Genomic DNA, 25800 nt, shown 5'->3' on the forward strand with positions numbered 1-25800 from the left:
GTAGAATTTTCGCACTTCATTCTGTCTCCTGTACATCTCGATTTGTTCACACTCCCGCTTTTCCATCTCTCTCTTTTTCCTGTGGAAAAGACGTTTCTCCTCTCTCCCTTTCTCCCGATACCTCTCTCGTGCGCTACGCGTTGCTACTGATTGTAAAGTAGTCCTATATGCCGCATTTTTCTCTTCGGTAGCAGCACGACACTCCTGGTCATACCATGGATTCCTTGGTGGAGGTCTCTGGTATCCAAGTAGTGATTTTGCGGCTGTTTGCATGAAGTGGGCAATGTTTTGCCATTGCCCTGATATGTTATCGTTACGAGGAGTGCTTTGATTAAGCAGTTGGGCCAGTTGAGTGGAATATGCTGTGACTATCTGTTGTGATTGCAGCTTACCGATGCCCAACTTCCGTGTTGTGTCTGTTCGCACTACGTTTAATCTGGTACGTACCTTTGCTGCAACAAGGTAGTGGTCCGAGTCTATGTTTGCACCTCGGAACGATCGTACATCCAACACGCTTGATGCATGTTTTCCATCTATCACAACGTGATCAATTTAATTTCCTGTTCTTTGATCTGGCGACAGCCAGCTGCTCTTATGAATATCGAGATGCTTAAATCTGGTACTGCTAACTACCATGTTTCTTGCAGCTGCAAAGTCTATCAGCCTCATACCATTGTCAGATGTTTCACTGTGGAGACTGAATTTCCCGACTGTTGGGCCAAAGATATGCTCCTTTCCAATTTTGGCATTAAAATCACCTATAATGATTTTAATGTCATGGGCAGGGCAACGGTCATAAATTTCTTCTAAGCGCTCGTAAAATATATCTTTGGTCTGTTCGTCCTTGTCTTCAGTGGGAGCATGAGCGCAAATAAAGCTGACGTTGAAGAATTTTGCTTTTAATCGAATTGCAGCGAGTGTATCATTCACTGGAGTGAAGCTGGAGACCAGATGTTTTAACCTCCGACCAACTACAAATCCGCAACCAAACCCATGCTTTGTATCATGGAAGCTATAATACAGCGCCTTTAGGTGTTGTTGTGACGCCTTTCCCGTTCCATCGTATTTCCTGTATGGCAGTAATGTCGGCCTTGTAGTTTTCAAGTACATCTGCCAATGCGTAAACTGCACCTTCTCTATAAAGAGTGCGAACATTCCAGTTGCAGATTCGCAGATCATGGTCCTTAAATCGTTTGCGGCGGTCGTCAACTTTTGAGGGATTTGTTTTTCTTTTCTTTCGTTTTTTTATAGTAGGCTGCTTTTTTCTAGGGGATGGTTACTAACCCAACGCCCAAACCCAAGTTTTTAACGTTCTTATGGGTGAACGCGCGGCACATGTTAGCTCACTACCTTTAACGGGTGTTAAAGGCAGTTCCCAAGTGACACCACGGGGAGGTCAGTGTCCGCTTGAGATGAAAGAGGAACCAAGATAAATCCTGGGCTTTGCCATGTTAAATCTGGTCAGGACCGTTCCTTGGTATCTTCCATCCCCTACGTCACCCAACGCCATTCTTGATATTTTAACGGTTTTATCCATATTATTCAACCGAAATGACAAAAATGTATTTAGTCTTCATTGGAAGTACTAAATGAAGAATATTTAAACAGTCGTTGATGCACAAATATAAGGTCTGTTCCGCCACTGCAAGAATCTACTAATTTTTACTATTTTTTCGATAACATAAAAGAACATTTTTTATAGTAGTAAAAAGTAGTAGCTTCTTGCAGGTTCTGGAACAGAGCAATAGTGCCAATGTTATCCACGGATAACATCCTCCAAGTTATGAAGTGCAAATATATCAAAATTAATTTGTTAATAATTTTAACTTCATTTGTTCTTTATTATACATTTCTTCTTAACCTATTCTTATTAGTGTTTCATCAAGTTTAGTAGCACTATGATCTTCGGCTGTATCACGTTGTATGCTATAGAATACCGTGTCATGGCGACTAATATTATAGTAATCATAAATACTTATAGAGGCGGGTTTAGGTTGGATCACATCATGAATCTTTACAGCCAAAATATTTAGACAATTTCGCACATTGGCTGTTAACTTTTCAAAATAAATGATAATTGTGGTTTGATCATTTTTTGCTTCAATTCTTTGAATAATTTCATTTTCCAGCAAATCATTACTATCCTCATCATTGGAGGTGTACCCGGATGGAAGATTCACTTCCATTATTATCATATTAGTGGCATCTGAAGATTGTTGTTGGGGTTTGTATGTGAAACAAATTTCCAATAGTATTTCCGCAGGATTTAAAAATTTTGTTTTTGGTTCTATTTGAAAATGTTGAAATGTTGCATCATTAACAATGTAATAGTGATAGGTCAACTGGAGCAGGGAGTTACCCATGCCGCTGGCTTCGATTTCCACCGACCGTGTTGTTTTGGGTAACTAAAAAAAGGACAAAAATTACAATAGGGACAGACAAGCCACCTTTCTTTATTGTAGCACTTACCTCCTCTGTTTGTAAAATGTGTACATTATTGGCATCCACAATTATTTCACCAGCTTTCACAGAGTCTCCATCTTTATTTCTGGCCGTGTATTCCACTGTAACCTTCACATCCTCTATGGAATTATATTTTGTGGAATATTTTACCATAGCTTGTAAACCCACCACAGTATCATGGGTGGACTTAAAGCCTCCTCGCTGATTGCGTTGCTCAGTTAGCCATTGGAGTACTCTTTTGCTATCTTCCACATCTTTGTTTGCATCGAGTAGGGCCATTAGTACATAGGCAGTTATTTCAACATCCTTGGCATTACTTCGATCTTTTTGAGTCCACCATATACGATTGTCGACCTCTTGTTTATATTGCATAAGCTTATCAAGTATTTGGGTGGAGATTGTATGATGGGCCATTTGCATTGTCACCGCCATAATGGACAGGGCATAGACATCATCTGTTTTGTCCCAATTATCATTGAGAAATTTCAAACCTTTGTCGATTTCAGTCCGAAATTTTTGGGCGTATTTCTGAAATGCAAAGATAACAAAAAATATTCTTTAAAAAAATCACGTTTTGTAGCTCTGATGGTTCTTGAAAAAATATTCTTTAAAAAATACAAGTTTTCTAGCTCTGATGGACCTTGAAAAATATTCTTTAAAAAATCCACGTTTTTTAGCTCTGATGGTCCTTGAAACAATATTCTTTAAAAAATCCACGTTTTTTAGCTCTGATGGTCCTTGAAACAATATTCTTTAAAAAATCCAAGTTTATGGCTCTGTTAGTCCTAAAAAAATATTCTTTAAAAAATCCACGTTAATGGCTCTGTTAGTCCTAAAAAAATATTCGTTAAAAAATCCACGTTTATGGCTCTGTTAGTCCAAAAAAAATATTCTTTAAAAATTCCACGGTTATGGCTCTGATAGTCTTAGAAAAAATATTCCTTAAAGATTCCACGTTTTCTAGCTCTGATGGTCCTTGAAAAAATATTCTTTAAAAAATCCAAGTTTTCTAGCTCTGATGGTCCTTGAAAAAATATTCTTTAAAAAATCCACGGTCCTTGGAAACTATTCCTAAAATATCCAGACTTTTTTGAATACCCCTGAAAATTCCACTTTCTTCTCAACTGCTCCTCCAAAAATGTCATCAACACAAAAGCCGTAAAACCTAAAAAATCCACGTTTATGGCTCTGTTAGTTCTAAAAAAATTATTCTTTAAAAATTCCACGGTTATGGCTCTGATAGTCTTAGAACAAATATTCCTTAAAAATTCCACGGTTATGGCTCTGATAGTCTTAGAAAAAATATTCCTTAAAAATGCCAAGTTTTCTAGCTCTGATGGTCCTTGAAAAAATATTTTTAAAAAATCCACGTTTTCTAGCTCAGATGGTCCTAGAAAAAATATTCTTTAAAAAATCCACGCTTTCTAGCTCTGATGGTGCTTAAAAAAATATTCTTTAAAAAATCCTAGTTTTCTAGCTCCGATGGTCCTCGAAAAAATATTCTTTAAAAATCCACGGTTTATAGCTCAGATAGTCCTTGGAAACTATTCCTAAAATATCCAGACTCTTTTTAATACCCCTGAAAATACCACTTTCTTCTTACCTGCTCCTCCAAAAATGTCATCAATACAAAAGCCGTAAAACCAAAACGATTCTGTTGAGCCGAATAGAAAAGATACCCAGTATATGGGAAACTACCATCCATATGTTGTGTACTGGCCAAATATTTTAAACCACTTTCAATGATGTGTCCTTCAATAGATGAATATTTCGACGATAGCATAAAAAATCTCATTATATAGGCGGTTAACCATGTACTGGATTCGGCATCTTTGCGTTGACCAAACACACTATAACCTCCATTATCGTGACGATATGATAACTGCTGTTGATATCCAATCTCAATATAACGTTTTGCCTTGGCAGCTAATTGCCGCTCCTTATAATATTTTCCAGTTGCTCGAAGATATTGCAGGACCAAAACATTGGGTGCAAAATTAACCATATTTTGTTCACCACAACCAGTGGGCATGGAAACCAAGCTATTAAGATTCTTAATAGTGGGTGCCATATTATCTCCACCCATTGTTAGGGTTATAAATTCCGAATCTGGTACAATATCTGAAGGTATCCGCAATGGAAATGTGGCCTGAAGGCGATTTTCGGGCTTGGCATTGATATATAAAACCTTATTTTCTTGTTTCTTTATGCCCTCCGGTTCAACTTTGAGTACGTGTTCTACAGCATCGGAAGATATCGGATTTGTTGCTGTTATACGCAGCTTTAGCTCACCAACTAGTCTTGGATTGATCAGAAATGAAACAGTGCTAACATTATTCGCCGTCACTGTGTGGCGTTTAATACGCCTTTGTTCACTTGAACCTTCCTCCGTATTGAAAATTGTAGATTCCATAAAATAAAATTCAGAATTTTCATTAAACAGCGTAACTTCAGTTTCTAAATTTTTATCATGATAATTATGTATCAGTATGGGTATGCTAACAATTTCACCCCGCTTCACAGAATACGGTAGGTTGAGATTAATGAAAAACTTTTGTATGGTTGTTATATCCGTTGGACCATCAACAATACCAAAGCCGGTTTTTTCATTTACCGAAAACGCTGTAACATGCCAAGTGGTAATTGTATCGGGTATGTTGAGCGTAAGTTTGGTGGTATTATTGGTTCTGGAAAGAAAAGAAATAATAAAAAAAATAAAAAATATACGAGGCTTCGTAAAGATCCATAATAATGATCTTCTGTATAAATAAGAACGCATACTTCTTCAGTACATAGAAGTCTTTATAAAGGTCTTCTGCCTACAGAAGTAGGGGTTCTAGCTATGAAAGAGTTAATAAAGATCTTCCACTTTTTAAAGGCCTCTTACCTTAAGTGTTTCATTTATGGAAGACCTCATAAAGATTTCCTATATAAAGGAGACCTAATAAAGATCTATAGCAAACTTAATAAACGTCTCCAATCGATAGGAGACCTCATAAGGGTCTCTTATCTATAGGAGAAATCTTAAAGGTCTCCTACCTATATGTCGGTCTCCAATCACTAGTGGATCTCATAAAGGTCTCCAAGGTATGGGAAACTTGTAAAGTTTTCCAATGTATAGAAGAACTCGCAAAGGTGTTCTATCTATAGTAGACCTACCTTAAGGCCCAGGTACATAAGCTGCCTCGCCTGGTTGCCTTGCTTGCTTCTGATAAAAGAATAAAAAAGAAAAGGGCAACCCAGTTCAAAATTTGCTGGTCCTTCTTTATTATTTTATTTTTATTATGTCAGAAATGAAGCAGGAAAGCAAGGCAATCAGGCTAGGCAGCTTATGTACCCGGGCCTTTATAAAGGTATCAATATATAGGACACCTCCTAAATGTCTGCAATCTATACTTCATAAAGCAATTATATCTATATAAGACCTCATAAAGCTCCCCTATCTAAAGGTGGTTGATGTTGTAACAGTGTTTTATTATTATGTTTGTATGTTCGTTCTCCTGTTCAATCTGGCTCTGGGTCTATCTCCAGTTCCAGGAAGGTGGCTTCTTCGATGAGATGTCACCACAGATCCACTGGAGACAGATGAGTAGGCTTGGCGGGGCAGTTGAATAGGTGCTTAGTATCGTGCGGGCCATGCCGCATACTGGGCAGATGTCTTGCACGGTGCGATCGATTCCCGCCCAATAGGAATTTAGGCGACTGCAATATCCCGAGCGTAATTGAGCCAAAACTAATCTGGTTTGTCGAGGCAGCTGACGCTCTTCAGCTGCGATAGATGGGGGATGTACTCCGATGACTGCATTCACACAATAGTTGCTTATGGTCTTAGGAACTGTGTCCGTGTGAATGCTGTTCAAACCTGCCTGATATGCCTGTTGATCTAGAGGTTCTCTCCTATATTGTTGGACCGCCGTCTCTAGAGTATGAATATCCTTCTTGATATGCCTGGGTGTATCGGTGGCCAGCAGATGGTGATTGGGATGGCTCTCACGGTAACACCCGAGCAGGTACTGCAACGATAGCATCTCATTATGTTGTCGTACGGGAAGAATCTTTGCCTTCTCATGTAGATGGTCCACTGTAGATTTGAGGAGGCACCCTGTTGCTGTTCTCAGGGCGGCGTTCTGACAAATTTGAATCTTATTCCACTGCGGGGGGACCAAACTGGTGCTGCATAGCTTACCACAGACCGACCTATCGCTTTATACGTGGTCAACAAGGTATCTTTATCTGCACCCCAAGTGCTGCCGGCTAGGGACTTGAGGACCTTGTTTCTACATTTCAGTTTATCGCAGATAGCTGTGGCATGCTCGGACGACGTGAAAGTGGTGTCAAATTTAACTCCTTGAATTTGGGGCAGTTTGTGGTCGGAATTCTGCTACCATCGACCCTCATATTCAACTCTCTTCTATACTGCGCCGTCCATGTGGTGAACAGAGTTGCCGTCGATTTAGTGGCGGATATCTGCATATTCCTCGCGTGGAAAAAGGTGGTAAGATCGCATACGTTACGAACTCAATGCCGTCTGGAGGGGGCGGAATACAGGAAAGGTAGAGGTTAAATAGTTCCGGAGATATCACCCCTACTTGGGGAACTCCCTGTTTCACTCTACGGGGTTTGGATTTCTTGTTCCTGAATTCTACACACGACTGGGGACCACACATATAGTTGATTATCCAACGTTTCAGACTTGGCCGGAGGGTTGTCTGCTCGATGTCCTCGAACAGCGTGGATGCTTGACAGTATCAAAGGCTTTTGATAAGTCAAGCGCCACCATCACTGTTCTATAACACGGCCGCTCCTGGTTGAGTCCTCGACAAATATGTGTGGAGATGACGTGCAGCGCTGTTGTCGTGCTGTGCTGCTTACGGAATCCATGCTGATGATCGGCAACTTGATAGCTATTTCTAATACTGGGGAGGACTAAGGCCTCAAGGGTTTTCACTACAGGAGACAAAAGCGAAATCGGTCTGTACGATACACCTTTGCTGGGATCCTTGCCTGGGTTCAGTAGCGGGACCACACTGCCCATTTTCCAGACTTCGGGAATAATAAGGGTGGCCAGCGACAGGTTGAAAACTTTAGTGAGATACTCCACTCCCGGCTCATCCAGCTGTTTTAACATTACCATGGAAAGTCCGTCAGGGGCCAACGCTTTGGATGATTTAGCGTTCCTGATGGCAATCGCAACATCATCCATTGTAAACTGTGGTGGTTCATGCTCGGCAGGAAGATATCTAATGCGACGTAACACTCTTCTCTTCGTCCTTTCACTCTCGGGGTGCTCGACAAACTGTCGATTGAAGTAACTTGTACACCTCTTCGGGTCAGTCAACGTAACGTCGCCAAACGTGACTGAGGTCCTGTCATCCCTCCTTCCGGGGTTCGAGAGTGACTTGACAGTTATCCACAATTTACTTATACCGGCTCCAATGTTGCAACTCTTCAGATGATTGAACCACTTGTTCGGCTTATGTTCGCCGACCAGCCTGTCAGCTCCCTGACCCTGAGGTCGTCGGGGTTGGTTCGACGAAGCTCATCACGCTCATTTGCTAATCCCTTCGCCTTTGCTGGGAAATGTGGTCTTACTTCGGGTATTCGACCAGCAGGTATATGGCGAGTGGCTGCAGCATTGATGATGTCTCAGAACGTCCTTTCCGCTACCCGAACATCAGAAGGATTGGACAATTCTCTGAAGCTGTGATTGGTGAACTCTCTGAAACTCGGCCAATCAGCTTTCCCATTATTGACGAATGTGCGACGTTCAGAGGTGATGAAATCGGGTGGTCTGCTGATGGAGACAATTATGGGGAGATGGTCTGATCCACCAGGTGACACGATGGTTATGTCTGGCGAACTGTGACACGCTCCTCTAATTCTGGTAGGGGCGTCCTCATTGACCGAGCAAAACGTAGAGCTATCAATCTGCTCAGGTAGCGCTATACTCCTCTGGTCGTTTCCGAGGGCCGAATGCCACATCTCATGATGCACATTAAAGTCCCCCATGACCAGACGATTATGACCTTCCAAAAGCGGGCTAATGCCAGGCTTATAATCTGAGATACATCGATTTCTCGGCGGGATGTACACGTTCAGCAACTCTATCTCGGCAGTTCTACACCTGACTGCTACCCCCATACATTCCATGTACGGGTCGTTAGAGGCAGGCTCAAACTAGATAGGTCTGTATTGAACAGACTGGTGCAAAAGAAAGCTAATCCCCCACCTTCACATCTGGTGCGATCCTTCCGTATTACGTTGTAACCATCACAACATACTGAGCTGTGGTCGTTCAGCATGGTTTCCTGCACCGCTGCGACCTTGATCTTCTTCCGATTCATAAAGTCCACTATTTCATCGATCTTACCTCAGAGCCCATTGCAATTAAATTGCAAAAAGGATGCATTTTCTGGGATTGGAACAACAACGGCTGGTGCTAAATTCTGCGCGTGCGGCTGCTGACGACGACTCACTGGGGGCTGTGTTCACGCAGCATGCAGCAACATAGTCGCAATCGCAGTCCCCTCGCGTGGCAAGTCCAGAGCAACCCCTTAAATGCACCCACTCCTGACATCTATTGCATCTCACCGAAGATTGGATATGGATGAAGATGCGGATGTGACAAACCGAGCACAAATATATTGGTCCTGGGTTTTCCTCCGTCCCGGCACGGACCAAAAGAATCCGGAGCAGACTTTCCGGGATATGCCGCTCCCAGCACAGAAAAACGAAACAAATACAAACACATGTACACTGAGGTGGCAGCCGCTGGCCGGAACGCTGATGTTGTGTGGTCCCGGGTTAATCCGGTACAGAGAACCCGCTGTCGTGGGATTGAATAAAGGTGGTCTTCAATCTATAGAAGAACTCACAAATGTCTCCTATCTATAGAAGACAACATAAAGGTCTTCAAATCTTTAAAAGACCTCATAAGGTCTTCTATCGTAAAGGCATTATAAAGGTCTTCAATCTATGGAATACCTCCTAAAGGTTTTCTATAGATAGACCGGTCTATAGAAGACCTTTCTATCTATAGAAGACCTCATAAAGGTCTCCTATCTATAGAAGACCACATAAAAGTCTACTATCTATAGAATACCTCATAAAGGTCTACTATCTATAGAAGACCTCATAAAGATCTCCTATCTATAGAAGATCTCATAAAGATCTCCTATCTATAGAAGAACTCTTAAAGGTCTTCTATCGTAAAGACATCACAAAGGTCTTCAATCTATGGAATACCTCATAAAGTACTTCTATCTATAGGAGACCTTTAAAAGGTCTTCTATCTATAGAAGACATCATAAAGGTCTTTAATCTATAGAATGGTCTTATATTTATAGAAGACCTTATAAAGCTATTCTATTTATACTCCTCATAAAGGTTTTCTATCTATAGAAGACCACACAAGGGTCTTCTATCTATAGAAGACCTCAGAAAGGTCTTCTATCTGTAGAAGACCTTATAAAGGTTTACTATCTATAGAAGACCTCATTAAGGTGTTATATCTATAAGACCTCATAGAAGATCGTAATGGTCATATATTTACAAAAGACTTCATAAAGCTACTCTATCTATAGAAGTCAAAGGTCTTCAATCTATAAAACACCTCACAAAGGTCTCCTATCTATAGAAGATCTCATAAAGGCATTATATTTATAGAAGAACGATCTCTATCGTAAAGGTCTTCTATCTATAGGTCCTTATAGAAGAACATAATGGTGTTATATTTATAGAAGACCTCATAAAGGTCTTATATATGTATAAGGTCTTATATATGTCTTATATTTATAGAAGACCTTATAAAGGTCTCCTATCTATAGAAGACCTTATAAAGTTCTCCTATCTATAGAAGACCTCATAAAGATCTCCTATCTGCAGAAGACCTCATACAAGTTTTATATTGATAGCAGACATTTACGAGGTTTTTACATATAGAAGACTTCATAAATGAATATTGAGGTCTTCTACTACATACGGAACTTACTTACTTACTTAGCTGGCCCATTACAGAACATTTGTTCTATAGGCCGAACTAAGAAGAGATCTCCATTCCTCTCTATTTGTTGCTTTGCACTCTGGAATACCGCGCCTTTTCATCTCATCATCCACTTGTTTGCGCCATCTATTCCTTGGCCTGCCAATTCTGCGTGCACCGCCATGTGGCATGTATTCATACGCCTTTTTAGCGGGTTCATCATCGCTCATTCTTATGATATGGCCTAGCCAACGCAATCGCTGCATCTCGATACGTTTAACAATATTGATGTCGTTGTATAGCAGATACAGCTCGTGGTTCATGCGACGTCGATATTCACCGTCAACGCAGATTGGTCCGTAGATCTTTCGAAGAATTTTTCTCTCAAACACACCAAGCACTGCCATGTCTGCTTGCGCAAGTACCCAGGCTTCGGAGCCATACATCAGCACGGGTAGTATCAGTGTTTTGTAGAGCGTTATTTTTGTTTGACGAGATGTGGCTTTGTTTTTAAACTGCTTACTTAATCCAAAGTAGCATCTGTTGGCCAATACAATTCTTCTTTTTATTTCACAACTGATGTCGTTTGTTGTGTTGACGGAGGTGCCGAGGTAGACGAAGTCTTTTACTACCTCAATATTATAGGAACCAACTTCCACAGTCGGTCCGAGCTCAATGGACGCATTGCGCGTCGACACCATCAACTTGGTCTTCTCACCGTTTACCGCCAGACCCACTTTAGCAGATTCTCCTTCGACCTTTATAAAGGTATCAGTTACTTCTTTTACTGATCGACCCATGATGTCTATATCATCAGCATAAGCAAGTAACATGTGACTATTGGTGTAGATTGTGCCACTTCTTTTGACGTTTGCCTCTCGTATAACCTTTTCTAGCAGGATGTTGAAGAGGTCACACGAAAGGCTGTCTCCTTGTCTGAAACCTCTTTTGGTACAAAATTCTTCGGAGAGGTTCTTTCCTATTTTAACTGAGGACCTCGTGTCAGTTAAAGTCATTTTACAAAGCCGGATGAGCTTTGCGGGAATACCAAATTCAGACATGGCTTGGAATACCTTTGAGCGCAGCGGGCTGTCGAAGGCTGCTTTATAATCGACAAAAAGGTGGTAGGTGTCGATCTGCATCTCTTGGGTCTTCTCCAGGATTTGCCGCAGGGTAAATATCTGGTCAATGGTGGACTTGCCAGGTCTAAAGCCGCATTGGTATGGTCCAATAATCTCGTTGACCATTGGCTTTAGTCGTTCGCACAATATCCCTGACACGATCTTGTAGGCAATAGGGAGTAGACTTATGCCCCTATAGTTAGAGCATACAGTCTTATCTCCCTTCTTGTGGACGGGGCACAGGATACTCAGGTTCCAATCGTCGGGTACTCGTTCTTCCTGCCAGATGGTGCTAACTAGCTGATGAATACACCTTATCAGCGTGTCGCCTCCGGTTTTGAACAGCTCGGCTGGTAAGCCATCGGCCCCTGCTGCCTTATTATTCTTCAGCCGATTTATTGCTGTCTTTACCTCATCTTGGCTGTGCGGTATGCATTCAATACCATCTTCTGGGATTGGGACTGTGGTATCTTCGTCGTCTTCGCTGCTATTGGATACCAACAGATTTGAAAAATGTTCTTTCCATATCCTGAGTACACTATCTGTATCAGTTACCAAATTACCTTGCTGGTCTCTACAGGAGGATGTGCCTGTACCAAAGCCATCAGTTTGATGCTTGACTCTTTGGTAGAATTTTCGGACTTCATTCTGGCTCCTGTACATCTCGATTTTTTCGCACTCCCGCTTTTCCATCTCTCTCTTTTTCCTGCGGAAAAGACGTTTCTCCTCTCTCCTTTTCTCCCTGTATCTCTCTCGTGCGCTACGCGTTGCTACGGATTGTAAAGTAGCCTTATATGCCGCATTTTTCTCTTCGGTGGCAGCACGACACTCCTCATCATACCATGGATTCCTTGGTGGAGGTCTCTGGTATCCAAGTATGGATTTTGCGGCTGTTTGCATGGAGTGGGCAATGCTTTGCCATTGCGCTGATATGTTATCGGGATGAGGAGGGCTTTGATTAAGCAATTGGGCTAGTTGAGTGGAATATGCTGTGGCTATCTGTTGTGATTGCAGCTTACCGATGTCTAACTTTCGTGTTGTGTCTGTTCGTACTTTGTTTGCTACGTTTAAGCGGGTGCGTACTTTTGCTGCAACAAGGTAGTGGTCCGAATCAATGTTTGCGCCTCGGAACGATCGTACATCCAACACGCTCGATGAATGTCTTCCATCTATCACAACATGATCAATTTGGTTTCTTGTTTTCTGATCTGGAGACAGCCAGGTGCCCTTATGAATATCGAGATGATTAAATCTGGTACTGCTAACTACCATGTTTTTTGCAGCTGCAAAGTCTATCAGTCTCATACCATTGTCAGATGTTTCACTGTGGAGACTGAATTTCCCGACTGTTGGGCCAAAGATATTCTCCTTTCCAATTTTGGCATTAAAATCGCCTAGAATGATTTTAATGTCATGGGCAGGGCAACGGTCATATGTTTCTTCTAAGCGCTCGTAAAATATATCTTTGGTCTGTTCGTCCTTTTCTTCAGTGGGAGCATGAGCGCAAATAAAGCTGATGTTGAAGAATTTAGCTTTTATTCGAATTGCAGCAAGTCTTTCATTCACTGGGGTGAAGCTGGATACCAGATGTTTAGTCTCCGACTAACTACGAATCCGCAACCAAACTCATGCTTTACGTCATGGCAGCTATAATACAGTGCGTCACCTTTAGGTGTTGTTGTGACGCCTTTCCCAATCCATCGTATTTCCTGTATGGCAGTAATATCATCGGCCTTGTACTTTTCAAGTACGTCTGCCAATGCGAAGACTGCACCTTCTCTATAAAGAGTGCGAACATTCCAGGTGCAGATTCGCAGATCATGGTCCTTAAAACGTTTGCGGGGTTCGTCAACTTTAGAGGGGTTTGTTTTTCTTTTCTTTCGTTTTTTCATAGTAGGATGTTTTTTCTAGGGGAGGGTTACTACCCCGACGCCCAAACCCAAGTTTTTAACGTCCTTATGGGTGAACGCGCTGCACATGTTAGCTCACTACCTTTAACGGGTGTTAATGGCAGTTCCCCAGGTGACACCACGGGGAGGTCAGTGTCCACTTGAGATGAAAGAGGGACCAAGATAAATCCTGGGCTTTGCCATGTTAAAGCCGGTCAAGACCATTGCTTGGTATCATTCATCCCCTACGTCCTAGATATAAGACCTTTATGAATTCTTCTATAGAAAAGGCCTCCAAAGAATGTTCCATATTCACAAGACTTTATAAACTTCGGGAAGAGAAGACCGCATAAAGGTCTAGTAACCTCATATTTGGCTATTTGTCGTAGATCTTTGAGTTACTCTTAGATTGCTACTTACATTTCATAGTTTTCAAAAATCCATGTTTCGGGAAATTTTTTGCGAAATTTTAAAGGTGTATTGGCAGCAGGACTTAAAACAGTAGTTTCTAGAAATGGTTTCAATTTAAATAATTTCAAATTCTTTTTAAAATGTGCACTTACCAGTTAAGGGCGTAAATTTATAGTGGGCATTTGTGAATGTAATTACTCCAGACAATAAACCAGGATATACTAAGGCATTCAATGGAGTGCGCGACACTTCATATTGCAATGAATATAAAATAGGCCATTTATTTAGATCATATGATGAATCTAAGAGATATACACCCAAATCGACAGCCAAGATACCAATTAGAGATTTTGGTTGGGCTGCAAGTTCCAGAGTAACCTCTTGGCCGGGTTTGACTTGCTTGGGTGCCATAATTGATACCTAAAAGGAGATATTTTTCTATGATTATATGTATATTGATGCTAGCGGAATGGCCTTCCTTACTTTGTTTTCAAACTCTAATGGAAATTTCAATTGGATTTCTTCATAACGCAACGTGCCCTCATCAATGTAATGGACATAGACAAAGGCGTAGGGTACCATTTCTATGGACGGGGTTATTTCTATGACGTATGTTTTCTGGCCAGGTGGCAGGGTGATGTGATCACCAGTTAAAATATTTGCATGTGAGACAATGATGTAAACTAAATAGGGTATATCTTTTGTAGAGACCACTTCAAGTTTAACTGGAGTATCCAAACGAAGTCTGGAAGAAAACAAAACACAAAATACACATAAATATATTCACGAGTATTGAGATTTTATGTGTCTAAGAATATTTAATGGCAACTTACTTAGTATTCAATATGTTGAGCTTAAAATATGATTCGGTTTTATTGGTTGTCAACGTTTCATAGGGAAAAATATTCGGCAGTGTATATGTGACGCCGCCATATTGAAATACATGATTTGCCGTTTTCTCATGTTCAAATTCAAATGTTGCCTCACCCTTGGCATCCAAATAAGCGGAATATGTTTTACTTCCATGTTGCATTATAACCGGCATAGTTTTATCCTGAATCGGTGTCCCATCCCATTTCTTTACGATAAGTCTTAAACGAACAGGTTTATTCATCAGGAACTGTATGGAATCCGAATTGACATACATATAGAAAGGATTAGCCTGTACTCCAATGGTAACATCATCGCTTCTACTAAGACCCGTATGTTTTTCTGTCAATTCCGCAGTAAGACGTAAACTATATCTATCGTGTATCTTTGATGTGTCATTCAAATGGAAGACAACCTCCAGCATGTCCTTCACATACAAATGCTTTTCTTCCAGAACTGTTTCGTCTTTTAGCTCCACTAACTTTACAACAATTTCACCTTCAACATATTTTTCAAATGTATATTTTCCATAAATTAAGGCTTTTATCGACATCTGACTGCCAAGAATGAAATGGTCATCGGTTTTAATATAAACACTAAACTTAGGCAAAACATATTTTTGTACGCGAATACGTTTCTCTGAACTGTAATCATATTTGCCACTTATGTAGACACGGATGTACCAATCACCCATAACGGGATATTGTGAAAGTTGAAATTTATTTTTATAAACTCCTTTAATGAGAACAATGTCCTTGAATTGTTTAACGCGATTTCCTTTGCCATCCTGTAAAGAAATGAAAGAAAATATCAGAGTTGTAACAGCAATGCTTTCCGAATAACTCCAGCAAGAAAAATTGGGTTTTTAAAATTTTTTAATTGACCATCAGGGCAAAAAAAAATGTGGATTTTTAAGAATATATTTTCAAGGATCATAATGGCAAGAAAACAACGATTTTTTGAATTATTTCTCAAAGACCATCAGGCAAGAAATTTGGGAATTTTGAGATAACGGTGACATCTTCTTAACAAACTCATGTTTAAATAAAAAACGAAAAATATTTCTGGTGGCCAATATAACACAAATCTAGTAAAATAGGGTCCTGAGCTATATCTCGAAAATAAGATCAGATAGAGAAAACCTGCTTACGGATTTGAAAAGAACCATCAGGGCACGACAACGCGATTTTTTATATATTTTTTAAGGATAAATATTTTTTAAGGACCATCAGGGCAAGAAATTTTGGATTTTTAAAATATTTTTTCAAGGACCATCAGTCCAAGAAATAGTGAATTTTTAAATATTTTTTCAAGGACCATCAGGGCAATAAATAGTGGATTTTTTAAAATTTTTCCAAGGACCATAACGGCAAGGAAATTTGAATTTTTTAAAAATATTTTTTAAAGGACCATCATGGCATGAAAATAACGATTTTATAAATTATTTGCCAAATACCATCAGGGCAACAAATTGGGGATTTCTAAGGACCATTAGGACAAGAAATCGTGGATTGTTTAAAATATTTTTTCAAGAACCATCAGGACAATCGTGGATTTTTTAAAATATTTTTTCAAGAACCATCAGGACAATCGTGGATTTTTTAAAATATTTTTTCAAGAACCATCAGGACAATCGTGGATTTTTTAAAATATTTTTTCAAGAACCACCAGGACAATCGTGGATTTTTTAAAATATTTTTTCAAGAACCATCAGGACAATCGTGGATTTTTTAAAATATTTTTTCAAGAACCATCAGGACAATCGTGAATTTTTTAAAATATTTTTTCAAGAACCATCAGGACAATCGAGGATTTTTTAAAATATTTTTTCAAGAACCATCAGGACAATCGTGGATTTTTTAAAATATTTTTTTAAGAACCATCAGGACAATCGTGGATTTTTTAAAATATTTTTTCAAGAACCATCAGGACAATCGTGGATTTTTTAAATTATGTTTTCAAGAACCATTAGGACAATCGTGGATTTTTTAAAATATGTTTTCAAGAACCATTAGGACAATCGTGGATTTTTTAAAATATTTTTTCAACAACCATCAGGACAAGAAATCATGGATTTTTTAAAATATTTTTTCAAGAACCATCAGGACAATCGTGGATTTTTAAAATATTTTTTCAAGAACCATCAGGACAATCGTGGATTTTTTAAAATATTTTTTCAAGAACCATCAGGACAATCGTGGATTTTTTAAAATATTTTTTCAAGAACCATCAGGACAATCGTGGATTTTTTAAAATATTTTTTCAAGAACCATCAGGACAATCGTGGATTTTTTAAAATATTTTTTCAAGAACCATCAGGACAATCGTGGATTTTTTAAAATATTTTTTCAAGAACCATCAGGACAATCGTGGATTTTTTAAAATATTTTTTCAAGAACCATCAGGACAATCATGGATTTTTTAAAATATTTTTTCAAGAACCATCAGGACAATCGTGGATTTTTTAAAATATTTTTTCAAGAACCATCAGGACAATCGTGGATTTTTTAAAATATTTTTTCAAGAACCATCAGGACAATCGTGGATTTTTTAAAATATTTTTTCAAGAACCACCAGGACAATCGTGGATTTTTTAAAATATTTTTTCAAGAACCATCAGGACAATCGTGGATTTTTTAAAATATTTTTTCAAGAACCATCAGGACAATCGTGGATTTTTTAAAATATTTTTTCAAGAACCATCAGGACAATCGAGGATTTTTTAAAATATTTTTTCAAGAACCATCAGGACAATCGTGGATTTTTTAAAATATTTTTTTAAGAACCATCAGGACAATCGTGGATTTTTTAAAATATTTTTTCAAGAACCATCAGGACAATCGTGGATTTTTTAAAATATTTTTTCAAGAACCATCAGGACAATCGTGGATTTTTTAAAATATTTTTTCAAGAACCATCAGGACAATCGTGGATTTTTTAAAATATTTTTTCAAGAACCATCAGGACAATCGTGGATTTTTTAAAATATTTTTTCAAGAACCATCAGGACAATCGTGGATTTTTTAAAATATTTTTTCAAGAACCATCAGGACAATCGTGGATTTTTTAAAATATTTTTTCAAGAACCATCAGGACAATCGTGGATTTTTTAAAATATTTTTCAAGAACCATCAGGACAATCGTGGATTTTTTAAAATATTTTTTCAAGAACCATCAGGACAATCGTGGATTTTTTAAAATATTTTTTCAAGAACCATCAGGACAATCGTGGATTTTTTAAAATATTTTTTCAAGAACCATCAGGACAATCGTGGATTTTTTAAAATATTTTTTCAAGAACCATCAGGACAATCGTGGATTTTTTAAAATATTTTTTCAAGAACCATCAGGACAATCGTGGATTTTTTAAAATATTTTTTCAAGAACCATCAGGACAATCGTGGATTTTTTAAAATATTTTTTCAAGAACCATCAGGACAATCGTGGATTTTTTAAAATATTTTTTCAAGAACCATCAGGACAATCGTGGATTTTTTAAAATATTTTTTCAAGAACCATCAGGACAATCGTGGATTTTTTAAAATATTTTTTCAAGAACCATCAGGACAATCGTGGATTTTTTAAAATATTTTTTCAAGAACCATCAGGACAATCGTGGATTTTTTAAAATATTTTTTCAAGAACCATCAGGACAATCGTGGATTTTTTAAAATATTTTTTCAAGAACCATCAGGACAATCGTGGATTTTTTAAAATATTTTTTCAAGAACCATCAGGACAATCGTGGATTTTTTAAAATATTTTTTCAAGAACCATCAGGTCAAGAAATCGTGGGTTTTTAAAGATTTTATTTTCAAGGACCATCAGAGCAAGAAAAAGTGGATTTTAAGAATATTTTTTCAACGAACATCAGGGCAAGAAAAAGTGGATTTTAAGAATATTTTTTCAACGAACATCAGGGCAAGAAAAAGTGGATTTTAAGAATATTTTTTCAACGAACATCAGGGCAAGAAAACGAGGTATTTTAAGATTATTTTTTCAAAGACCTCAAGGCAAGGAGAGATGTATATTTTTAAAATATATTTTATAGACCATCAGGACACGAAATCGTGTATTTTTTAAACTATTTTTTCAAGGACCGTCAGGCACGAAAACGTGGATTTTTAAAAAATACTTTTCAAGGACTATCAGGGCAAGAAATCGTGGATTTTTCTTAAATATTTTTTCAAGAACCATCAGGGCAAGAAATAGTGAATTTTATTTAAATATTTTTTTTTCAAGGACCATCACGGCAAGGAAAGTTGCCCTTTTTAAGAATATTTTTAAAGGACCACCGTGGCAAGTTGTCGTGGATTTTTTTTAAATATTTTTTTCATGCAAGAAGTCGTTGATTTTTTAATATTATTTCAGGATGAGAAAAGGTGGACTTTTTTTAAACATTTTTTTAAAGGCCATCAGGGCATGAAAACGTGGATTTTCACGGCAATTAAAGGTGTATTTTTTAAGAATACTTTTTAAAGGATCTTCATGGCAATAAAACAAAGTTTTTTTTAAATTATTTCTTAAAGACCATCTGGGCAAAAAATTAGGGAATTTTAAGATTATTTTTTCCATTTCCATTTTTCACCATTAGGGCACGAAAACGTTGATTTTCACGGCAAGGAATTGTATTTTTTAAAGAAGCATCATGGCAAGAAAACAGCGATTTTTTAAAATTATTTCTCAAAGACCATCAGGGCAAGTAATTGGGGAATTTTAAGATTATTTTTTGAAGGACAAAAGAGCACGAATTAGTGGATTTTTTAAAAAAATTCAAGGACCATCAGGAAAAGAAATCGTGACCATTATGACATAAAATCGTGGATATTCCAAATTATTTTTCAAACAACATCAGGGCAAGTAATTAAGGAATTTTAAGATTATTTTTTCAAGGACCACAGGGCACGAAAACGTCGATTGTTTTAAAATATTTTTTTAACTACCATCAGGGCCAGAAATCATAGATTTTTTTAGATTATTTTTTGATGACCATCAGGGCACGAAATTGTGTATTTTTTAATATTTTTTCAAGGACCATCAGGGCAAGTATTTTTTTTAAGAATATTCTTCAGGACCATCAGGGCAAGTAGATGAGGATTTTTTAAGAATATTTTTCAAGGACTATCAGTGCACGAAAACATTGATTCTTTTAAAATATTTTTTTTAAAGACCATCAGGTTAGGATATCGGGGATTTTTAAAATAATTTTTTATTTTATTTTTGTCAATTTCCCACTGCAATAAAAATTAAAATCATTTACTTCTTCTTACCATTATTTCCACTCGTATTGGTTCGGAAATCTTTAACGGTTTGGTATGTTCATCCAATATCAGTACACGAAATTGCACCTCGTCACCGGGTTTAAATACAGCTTTATCTGTTTGTATGTAAATGTTTGGACCTGCTTCTGGGTATGCTATCAACCTACTTTCGTTACGAAAACGTATACCACTTATACCTTCGGCTATAAATTTATGTTCACCTTTCACCAATTTTCTGGGTAGAAAAATAACAACTGTACTTTCAAATGGTTGGATATACGTATTGCCTTCCATATAATACGATGGTCCTTCAAGGCGTAAACGTATTTTTGCCGGTTCCGGTGCATCATGGAGTGTTACCAAAATTGTAAATTTACGATTTGATTTGACGTAACCAGGTGCAATTATAGAGTAATAACTGAACGAAAAAAGAAAGAGAAAATAAAGAAAAATATCAATATGTTGCAATTTCAATATGTTCACATACGTTCATATGTATGTATAGCATTGAGACCCATATATTCTCATATCAATGAGACGACCTGTAGTGGGATTCTGTAACTCATTTTTGCTGTTATCGATAATTGTCGGTAAAATTCAAATTCTTATAATTGCGATAATTATCGAAATTTTTCGGTAAGTTAACGATGAATAAAAAGTAGTCGCTAGCCTCTACCGACACAAACAGTGGTGCCAACTTTTCTTTATGTTTTTGGTCAAATTTTGCAATTTAATTTTAACGATTTTTGTCGGTAATTGCAAAAATGAGTTACAGAATCCCACTACTGATCGCAATCGAGGCTCAATGCGTCATTATAATTGAGCTTAGATGTTGATATTTGTCGCTAAAAAGTATTACTTGTGCAAAGTGTGCACAAATCGGTTACTCCAGAGTTATCAGGATCGAATATTGATTATATCGGCTTACTTCCTCGAGCGAAAGTCTATACTTCCTGACGTAATAGCCCAATAGCTCTTAAAACCTTGCCGCCACCAACTAAAATGGCAGGTAAGCACGATAGTAGTTACACATAGTAAATATTCTTCCAAATGTCCCTCAAATTCCTAAAAGGTTTATGCAGGTACCTTTTCCTCACAAACGGTGGTTCAGGTGCCTTCTCCAAGAAACTTTGATTTTCTAAGATTATTTTTTCATGCAACAACAAGGCAAACAAATGTGGATTTTTTTAAGATTATTTTTTCAAGCAACATCAGTGCAAGAAAACGTAGATTTTTTAAGATTATTTCCTAACACAACATCAGGATTTTTTTAAGATTATTTTTTCAAGCAGGATTTTTTTAAGATTATTTTTTCAAGCAACATCAGGGCAAAAATACGCGAATTTGTTTTAAGGCTTTTCGATCTTAAAAAAATCCACGCCTATTTTCCGATTTGGAAATTACTAAAAAATCTACGCCTACTGTCCTCTTTGGAACCTCCTAAAAAATCTTAAAAAATTCAGGCCTATTCTTCTCTTTGGGAGCTCCAAAAAATCTTAAAAAATCCACGCCTATTGTCCTCTTTAGGACCTCCTATAAAATCTTAAAAAATTCCGATTGTCCTCTATGGAACCAAAAATCTTAAAAATATCCACGCCTATTTTCAACTTTGAAAACTACTGACAAATCTTTAAAAATCCACGCCTATTGTCCTCTTTGGAACCTCCTAAAAAATTATAAAAAAGCTACGCCTTTTGTCCTCATTGGGACATCCTAAAAATCTTTAAAAATCCAAGCCTATTGTCAACTTTGGGACTTCCTAAAAAATCTTTAAAAATCCACGCCTATTGTCAACTTTGGGACTTCCTAAAAATCTTTAAAAATCCACGCCTATTGCCCTCTTTGGGACTTCCCACAAATCTTTAAAAATCCACGCCTATTGTCCTCTTTGGGACCTCATAAAAATCTTAAAAAATAAAAGACTATTGTTCTCTATGGGACCTCCTAAAAATCTTTAAAAATCCACTCCTATGGTACTCTTTGGGGCCTCCTAAAAATCCTGAAATTCCACTTCTATTGTCTTCTTAAAATTTCACGTCCATGGTCGTCTTTGGGACCTCCTCAGAAATCTTTAAAAATCCACGCCTATGGTCAACTTTGGGACTTCCTAAAAAATCTTTTAAAATCCACGCCTATTGCCCTCTTTGGGACTTCCTAAAAATCTTTAAAAATCCACGCCTATTGTCCTCTTTGGGATCTCATAAAAATCTTTAAAAATCCAAGACTATTGTTCTCTATGGGACCTCCTAAAAATCTATAAAAATCCACTCCTATGGTACTCTTTGGGGCCTCCTAAAAATCGCAAAACTCCACTTCTATTGTCTTCTTAAAATTTCACGTCTATGGTCGTCTTTGGGACCTCCTCAGAAATCTTTAAAAACCCACGCCTATTGTCCTCTTTGGGACCTCCTTAAAATCTGAAAAAACACGTCTATTGTTCTCTTTGGGAGCTCCTAAAAAATCCACGCTGTCCTCTTTGGACCTCCTATAAAATCCTCGACTATTGTCCTATTTGGAAACTCCTACAAAATCTTAAAAAAATCACGCCGATTGTCCTCTTAAGCCCTGCTACAAAATCTTAAAAAAAAAAATAACGCAGATTGTCCTCTTGGGCCCTCCTAAAAAGTATTAAAAAATTCACGCCTACTGTCCTCTTTGGGACCTCCTAAAAATCTTTAACAATCCACGACTATTGTCCTCCTTGGGACCTCCTAAAAAATCTTAAAAAATTCAGACCTATTGTCCTCTATGGGAATAAAAATCTTAAAAATATCCACGCCTATTTGCAACTTTGAAAACTACTAACAAATCTTTAAATATCCACTCCTATTGTCATGTTTGAAACCTAAAAAAAATCTTGAAAAAACCACGCCTATTGTCCTCTTTGGGACTTCCTAAAAATCTTTAAAAATCCAAGACTATTCTCTTCTTTGGGACCTAATAAAAAATCCATGCCTATTGTTCTCTTTGGGACCTCCTAAAAACCTTTAAAAATCCAAACCTACTGTCTTCTTTGGGACTTCCTAAAAATCTTTAAAAATCCACATCTACTGTCCTCTTTGGGACCTCCTAAAAATCTTTAAAAATCCAAACCTACTGTCCTCTTTGGGACCTCCTAAAAATCTTTAAAAATCCACACCTACTGTCCTCTTTGGGACCTCCTAAGAAATCTTTAAAAACCCACGCCCATTGTCCTCTTTGGGACCTCCTAAAAATTTTAAAACTCCACGTCTATTGACTTCTAAAAATTCCACGCCTAAAAAATCCACGCCTATGGTCCTCTTTGAGACCTCCTAAGAAATCTTTAAAAATCCACGCCTATTGTCCTCTTTGGGACCTCTTAAAAATAATTAAAATCCACGCCCATTGTCCTCTTTGGGACCTCCTGAAAATCTTTAAAAATCCACTCAATTGTCCGCTTTGGGACTTCCTAAAAATCTTTAAAAATCAACGCATATTGTCCCCTTTGGGACCTCCTAAAAATGTTAACATTCCAAGTCTGTTGTCTTCTTAAAATTCCACGCCTATGGTCCTCTTTGGGACCTCCTAAGAAATCTTAAAAAACCCACGCCTATTGTCCTCTTTGGGACCTCCTAAAAATATTTAAAAACCCACGCCTATTGTCCTCTTTGGGACGTCCTAAAAACAAATCTTTAAAAATCCACTCCTATTGTCCTCTATGGGACCTCCTAAAAAATCTTAAAAATATCCAACTTTGAAAACTACTAACAAATCTTTAAAAATCCAACCCTATTGTCATCTTCGAAACCTACAAAAGATCTTTAAAAACCCACGCCTATTGTCCTTTTTGGGACCTTCTAAAAATCTTTAAAAATTCACTCCAATTGTCCCCTTTTGGGACCTCCTAAAAATTATAAAATTCCAAGTCTATTGTCTTTTTAAAATTCCACTCCTAAAAAATCCACGCCTATTGTCCTCTTTGGTACCTCCTTAAAATCTTTAAAAATCCACGCCTATTGTCCTCTTTGGAACCTCCTTAAAATCTTAAAAAATCCACGCCCATTGTCCCCTTTGGTACCTCCAAAAAATCTTAAAAAATCCACGCCTATTGTCCTCTTTGGTACCTCTTAAAATCTTTAAAAATCCACGCCAAATGCCCTCTTTGGGACCTCCTAAAAATTTGGAAATTCCACGTATATTGACTTCTAAAAAATCCACACCTATGGTCCTCTTTGGGACATCCTAAAAATCTTTAAAAATCCACGCTTATTGTCCTCTTTGGGACCTCCTAAAAATCTTTAAGAATCCAAACCAATTGTCAACTTTGGGACCTCCTAAAAATGTTTAAAAATTCATGACTATTGTCTTCTTTGGGACCTCCTAAAATTTCAAAAAATCCACGCCTATTGTCCTCTTTGTGACCTACTAAAAATCTTTAAAATTCCCAGATTATTTTCCTTTTTTGGGTCCTCCGAAAAAATCTTAAAAAACCACGCCTCTAGTCCTCTTTGGAACCTCCTAATATTTAAAATCCACGCCTATTGTCCTCTTTGAGGCATGTGCGAGGTTGCACCATGACTTTTTCATGTAATAAGATGTTGTCCGGAAGCACTTACATACAAACATTTTGCTGGGATGACTCGTACCAGTAAAAATTTACTATTTTGATTTTCTCGTTTAGAGTTAAGCTTGATGATCGAAATTTGTTGCAAGAGAAAAAGGAAAGTCAAGGACTCAAACCCACACAGCCACCGAATTATGTGACCGGTTTCGCTGTTAGTTGGGCAGCTCTTCAGACATATCGACTGTGGAATGGCGTCTATGTCCTAGAACTTTTGGTTTTTCAAATGCAAACGTGTTTTTATGCAATAACGGATATTTAAATATTGCAATTGTTTTTCATCTTTGTTGGAGGTCAGAAATTAAAAAAAAAGTTTGTTTTTATTTTATTTTTATTCTTCCAATTTTATTTTCAATTTCTCTTAATCGACTATCGGTACACATCTCTACTTTCTCGCAACTAATTTCAGATATAATAATTTTGTTGTTATACAAATAAATTATTAAATATGCACAGCACACATATGTACATATGTATGTACATAAGTACATATCTATGTGCATAGCAAGCTTACGGGTAAACACAAGCCACTCAATTATAATGAGCTCTCACATGGCAAGAGAGTAGGCAGTTCAATCAATCAATGGTTTAAGACTCATTAAACACGTTCTGAGAACAATATACACATTTACATACATATTGCATTTTGAATTTAAATCCAACGCTTGAACTTCAGTTTAACCCGAAAAAACTTTCCTGTGTCCTTTAAAAAAATCTAAATGATCATTAAATCACCTCTAACTGCAAAGTTTTGTAAAAGTAACTGAACATTTCCATATAAGGAGTATTGTTTATAGGACCACAGGGCACATCTTATAATGCATTCTATTATATATGTATATAACTTGTTGAACCGATGACACATTAAAGAACAATAAAATTACCTTTCACCGGTCACAAAATTAAAACAAACGAAAATAAATACAACACACACTTCAAAAGGCCACATTTTCTCCTGCCGACGTTAACTACTACCACTATCCGGACAATCAAGTGTAACTGCTTGCCGAAACGTTGATGTGCAACTGAATGTGAATATCAATTGTATTTCGATTTACAATAAATTCTTAGATTGAATTTGTGAGATTACTTGGAAGATGCTGGGATAGCTGTTCGGGGCAAGTATTGATGCACTAAAATTGAACACTTATAAATTGAGAGAACATCAAACATCTCCCAGAGAATAAAAAATTAAAACCGGTGTTGATGAAAAATCCCCACA

The 25800-nt window shown here is 37.6% G+C and overlaps 1 protein-coding gene across 1 annotated transcript; it reads right to left on the reverse strand.

Annotated features, from left to right (window-relative positions):
- Positions 1–1805: 1805 nt before the first annotated feature.
- On the reverse strand, positions 1806–25800 carry LOC141394928 (thioester-containing protein 1 allele S1-like). The gene is made up of 9 exons (XM_073970097.1): positions 25463–25800; positions 20006–20414; positions 14699–15522; positions 14349–14610; positions 14018–14285; positions 13875–13962; positions 4067–5150; positions 2470–2991; positions 1806–2405 (listed from the first exon to the last, which is right to left on the reverse strand). Exons 1-9 carry the CDS (start codon positions 25525–25527, stop codon positions 1857–1859), a joined length of 4071 nt encoding a protein of 1356 aa, XP_073826198.1. The 5' UTR covers positions 25528–25800; the 3' UTR covers positions 1806–1856.

This window comes from Musca autumnalis, unplaced genomic scaffold (assembly GCF_047663935.1).
Source record: "Musca autumnalis isolate F117 unplaced genomic scaffold, ASM4766393v1 scaffold_2, whole genome shotgun sequence".
Taxonomy (NCBI): Eukaryota; Metazoa; Arthropoda; class Insecta; order Diptera; family Muscidae; genus Musca; species Musca autumnalis.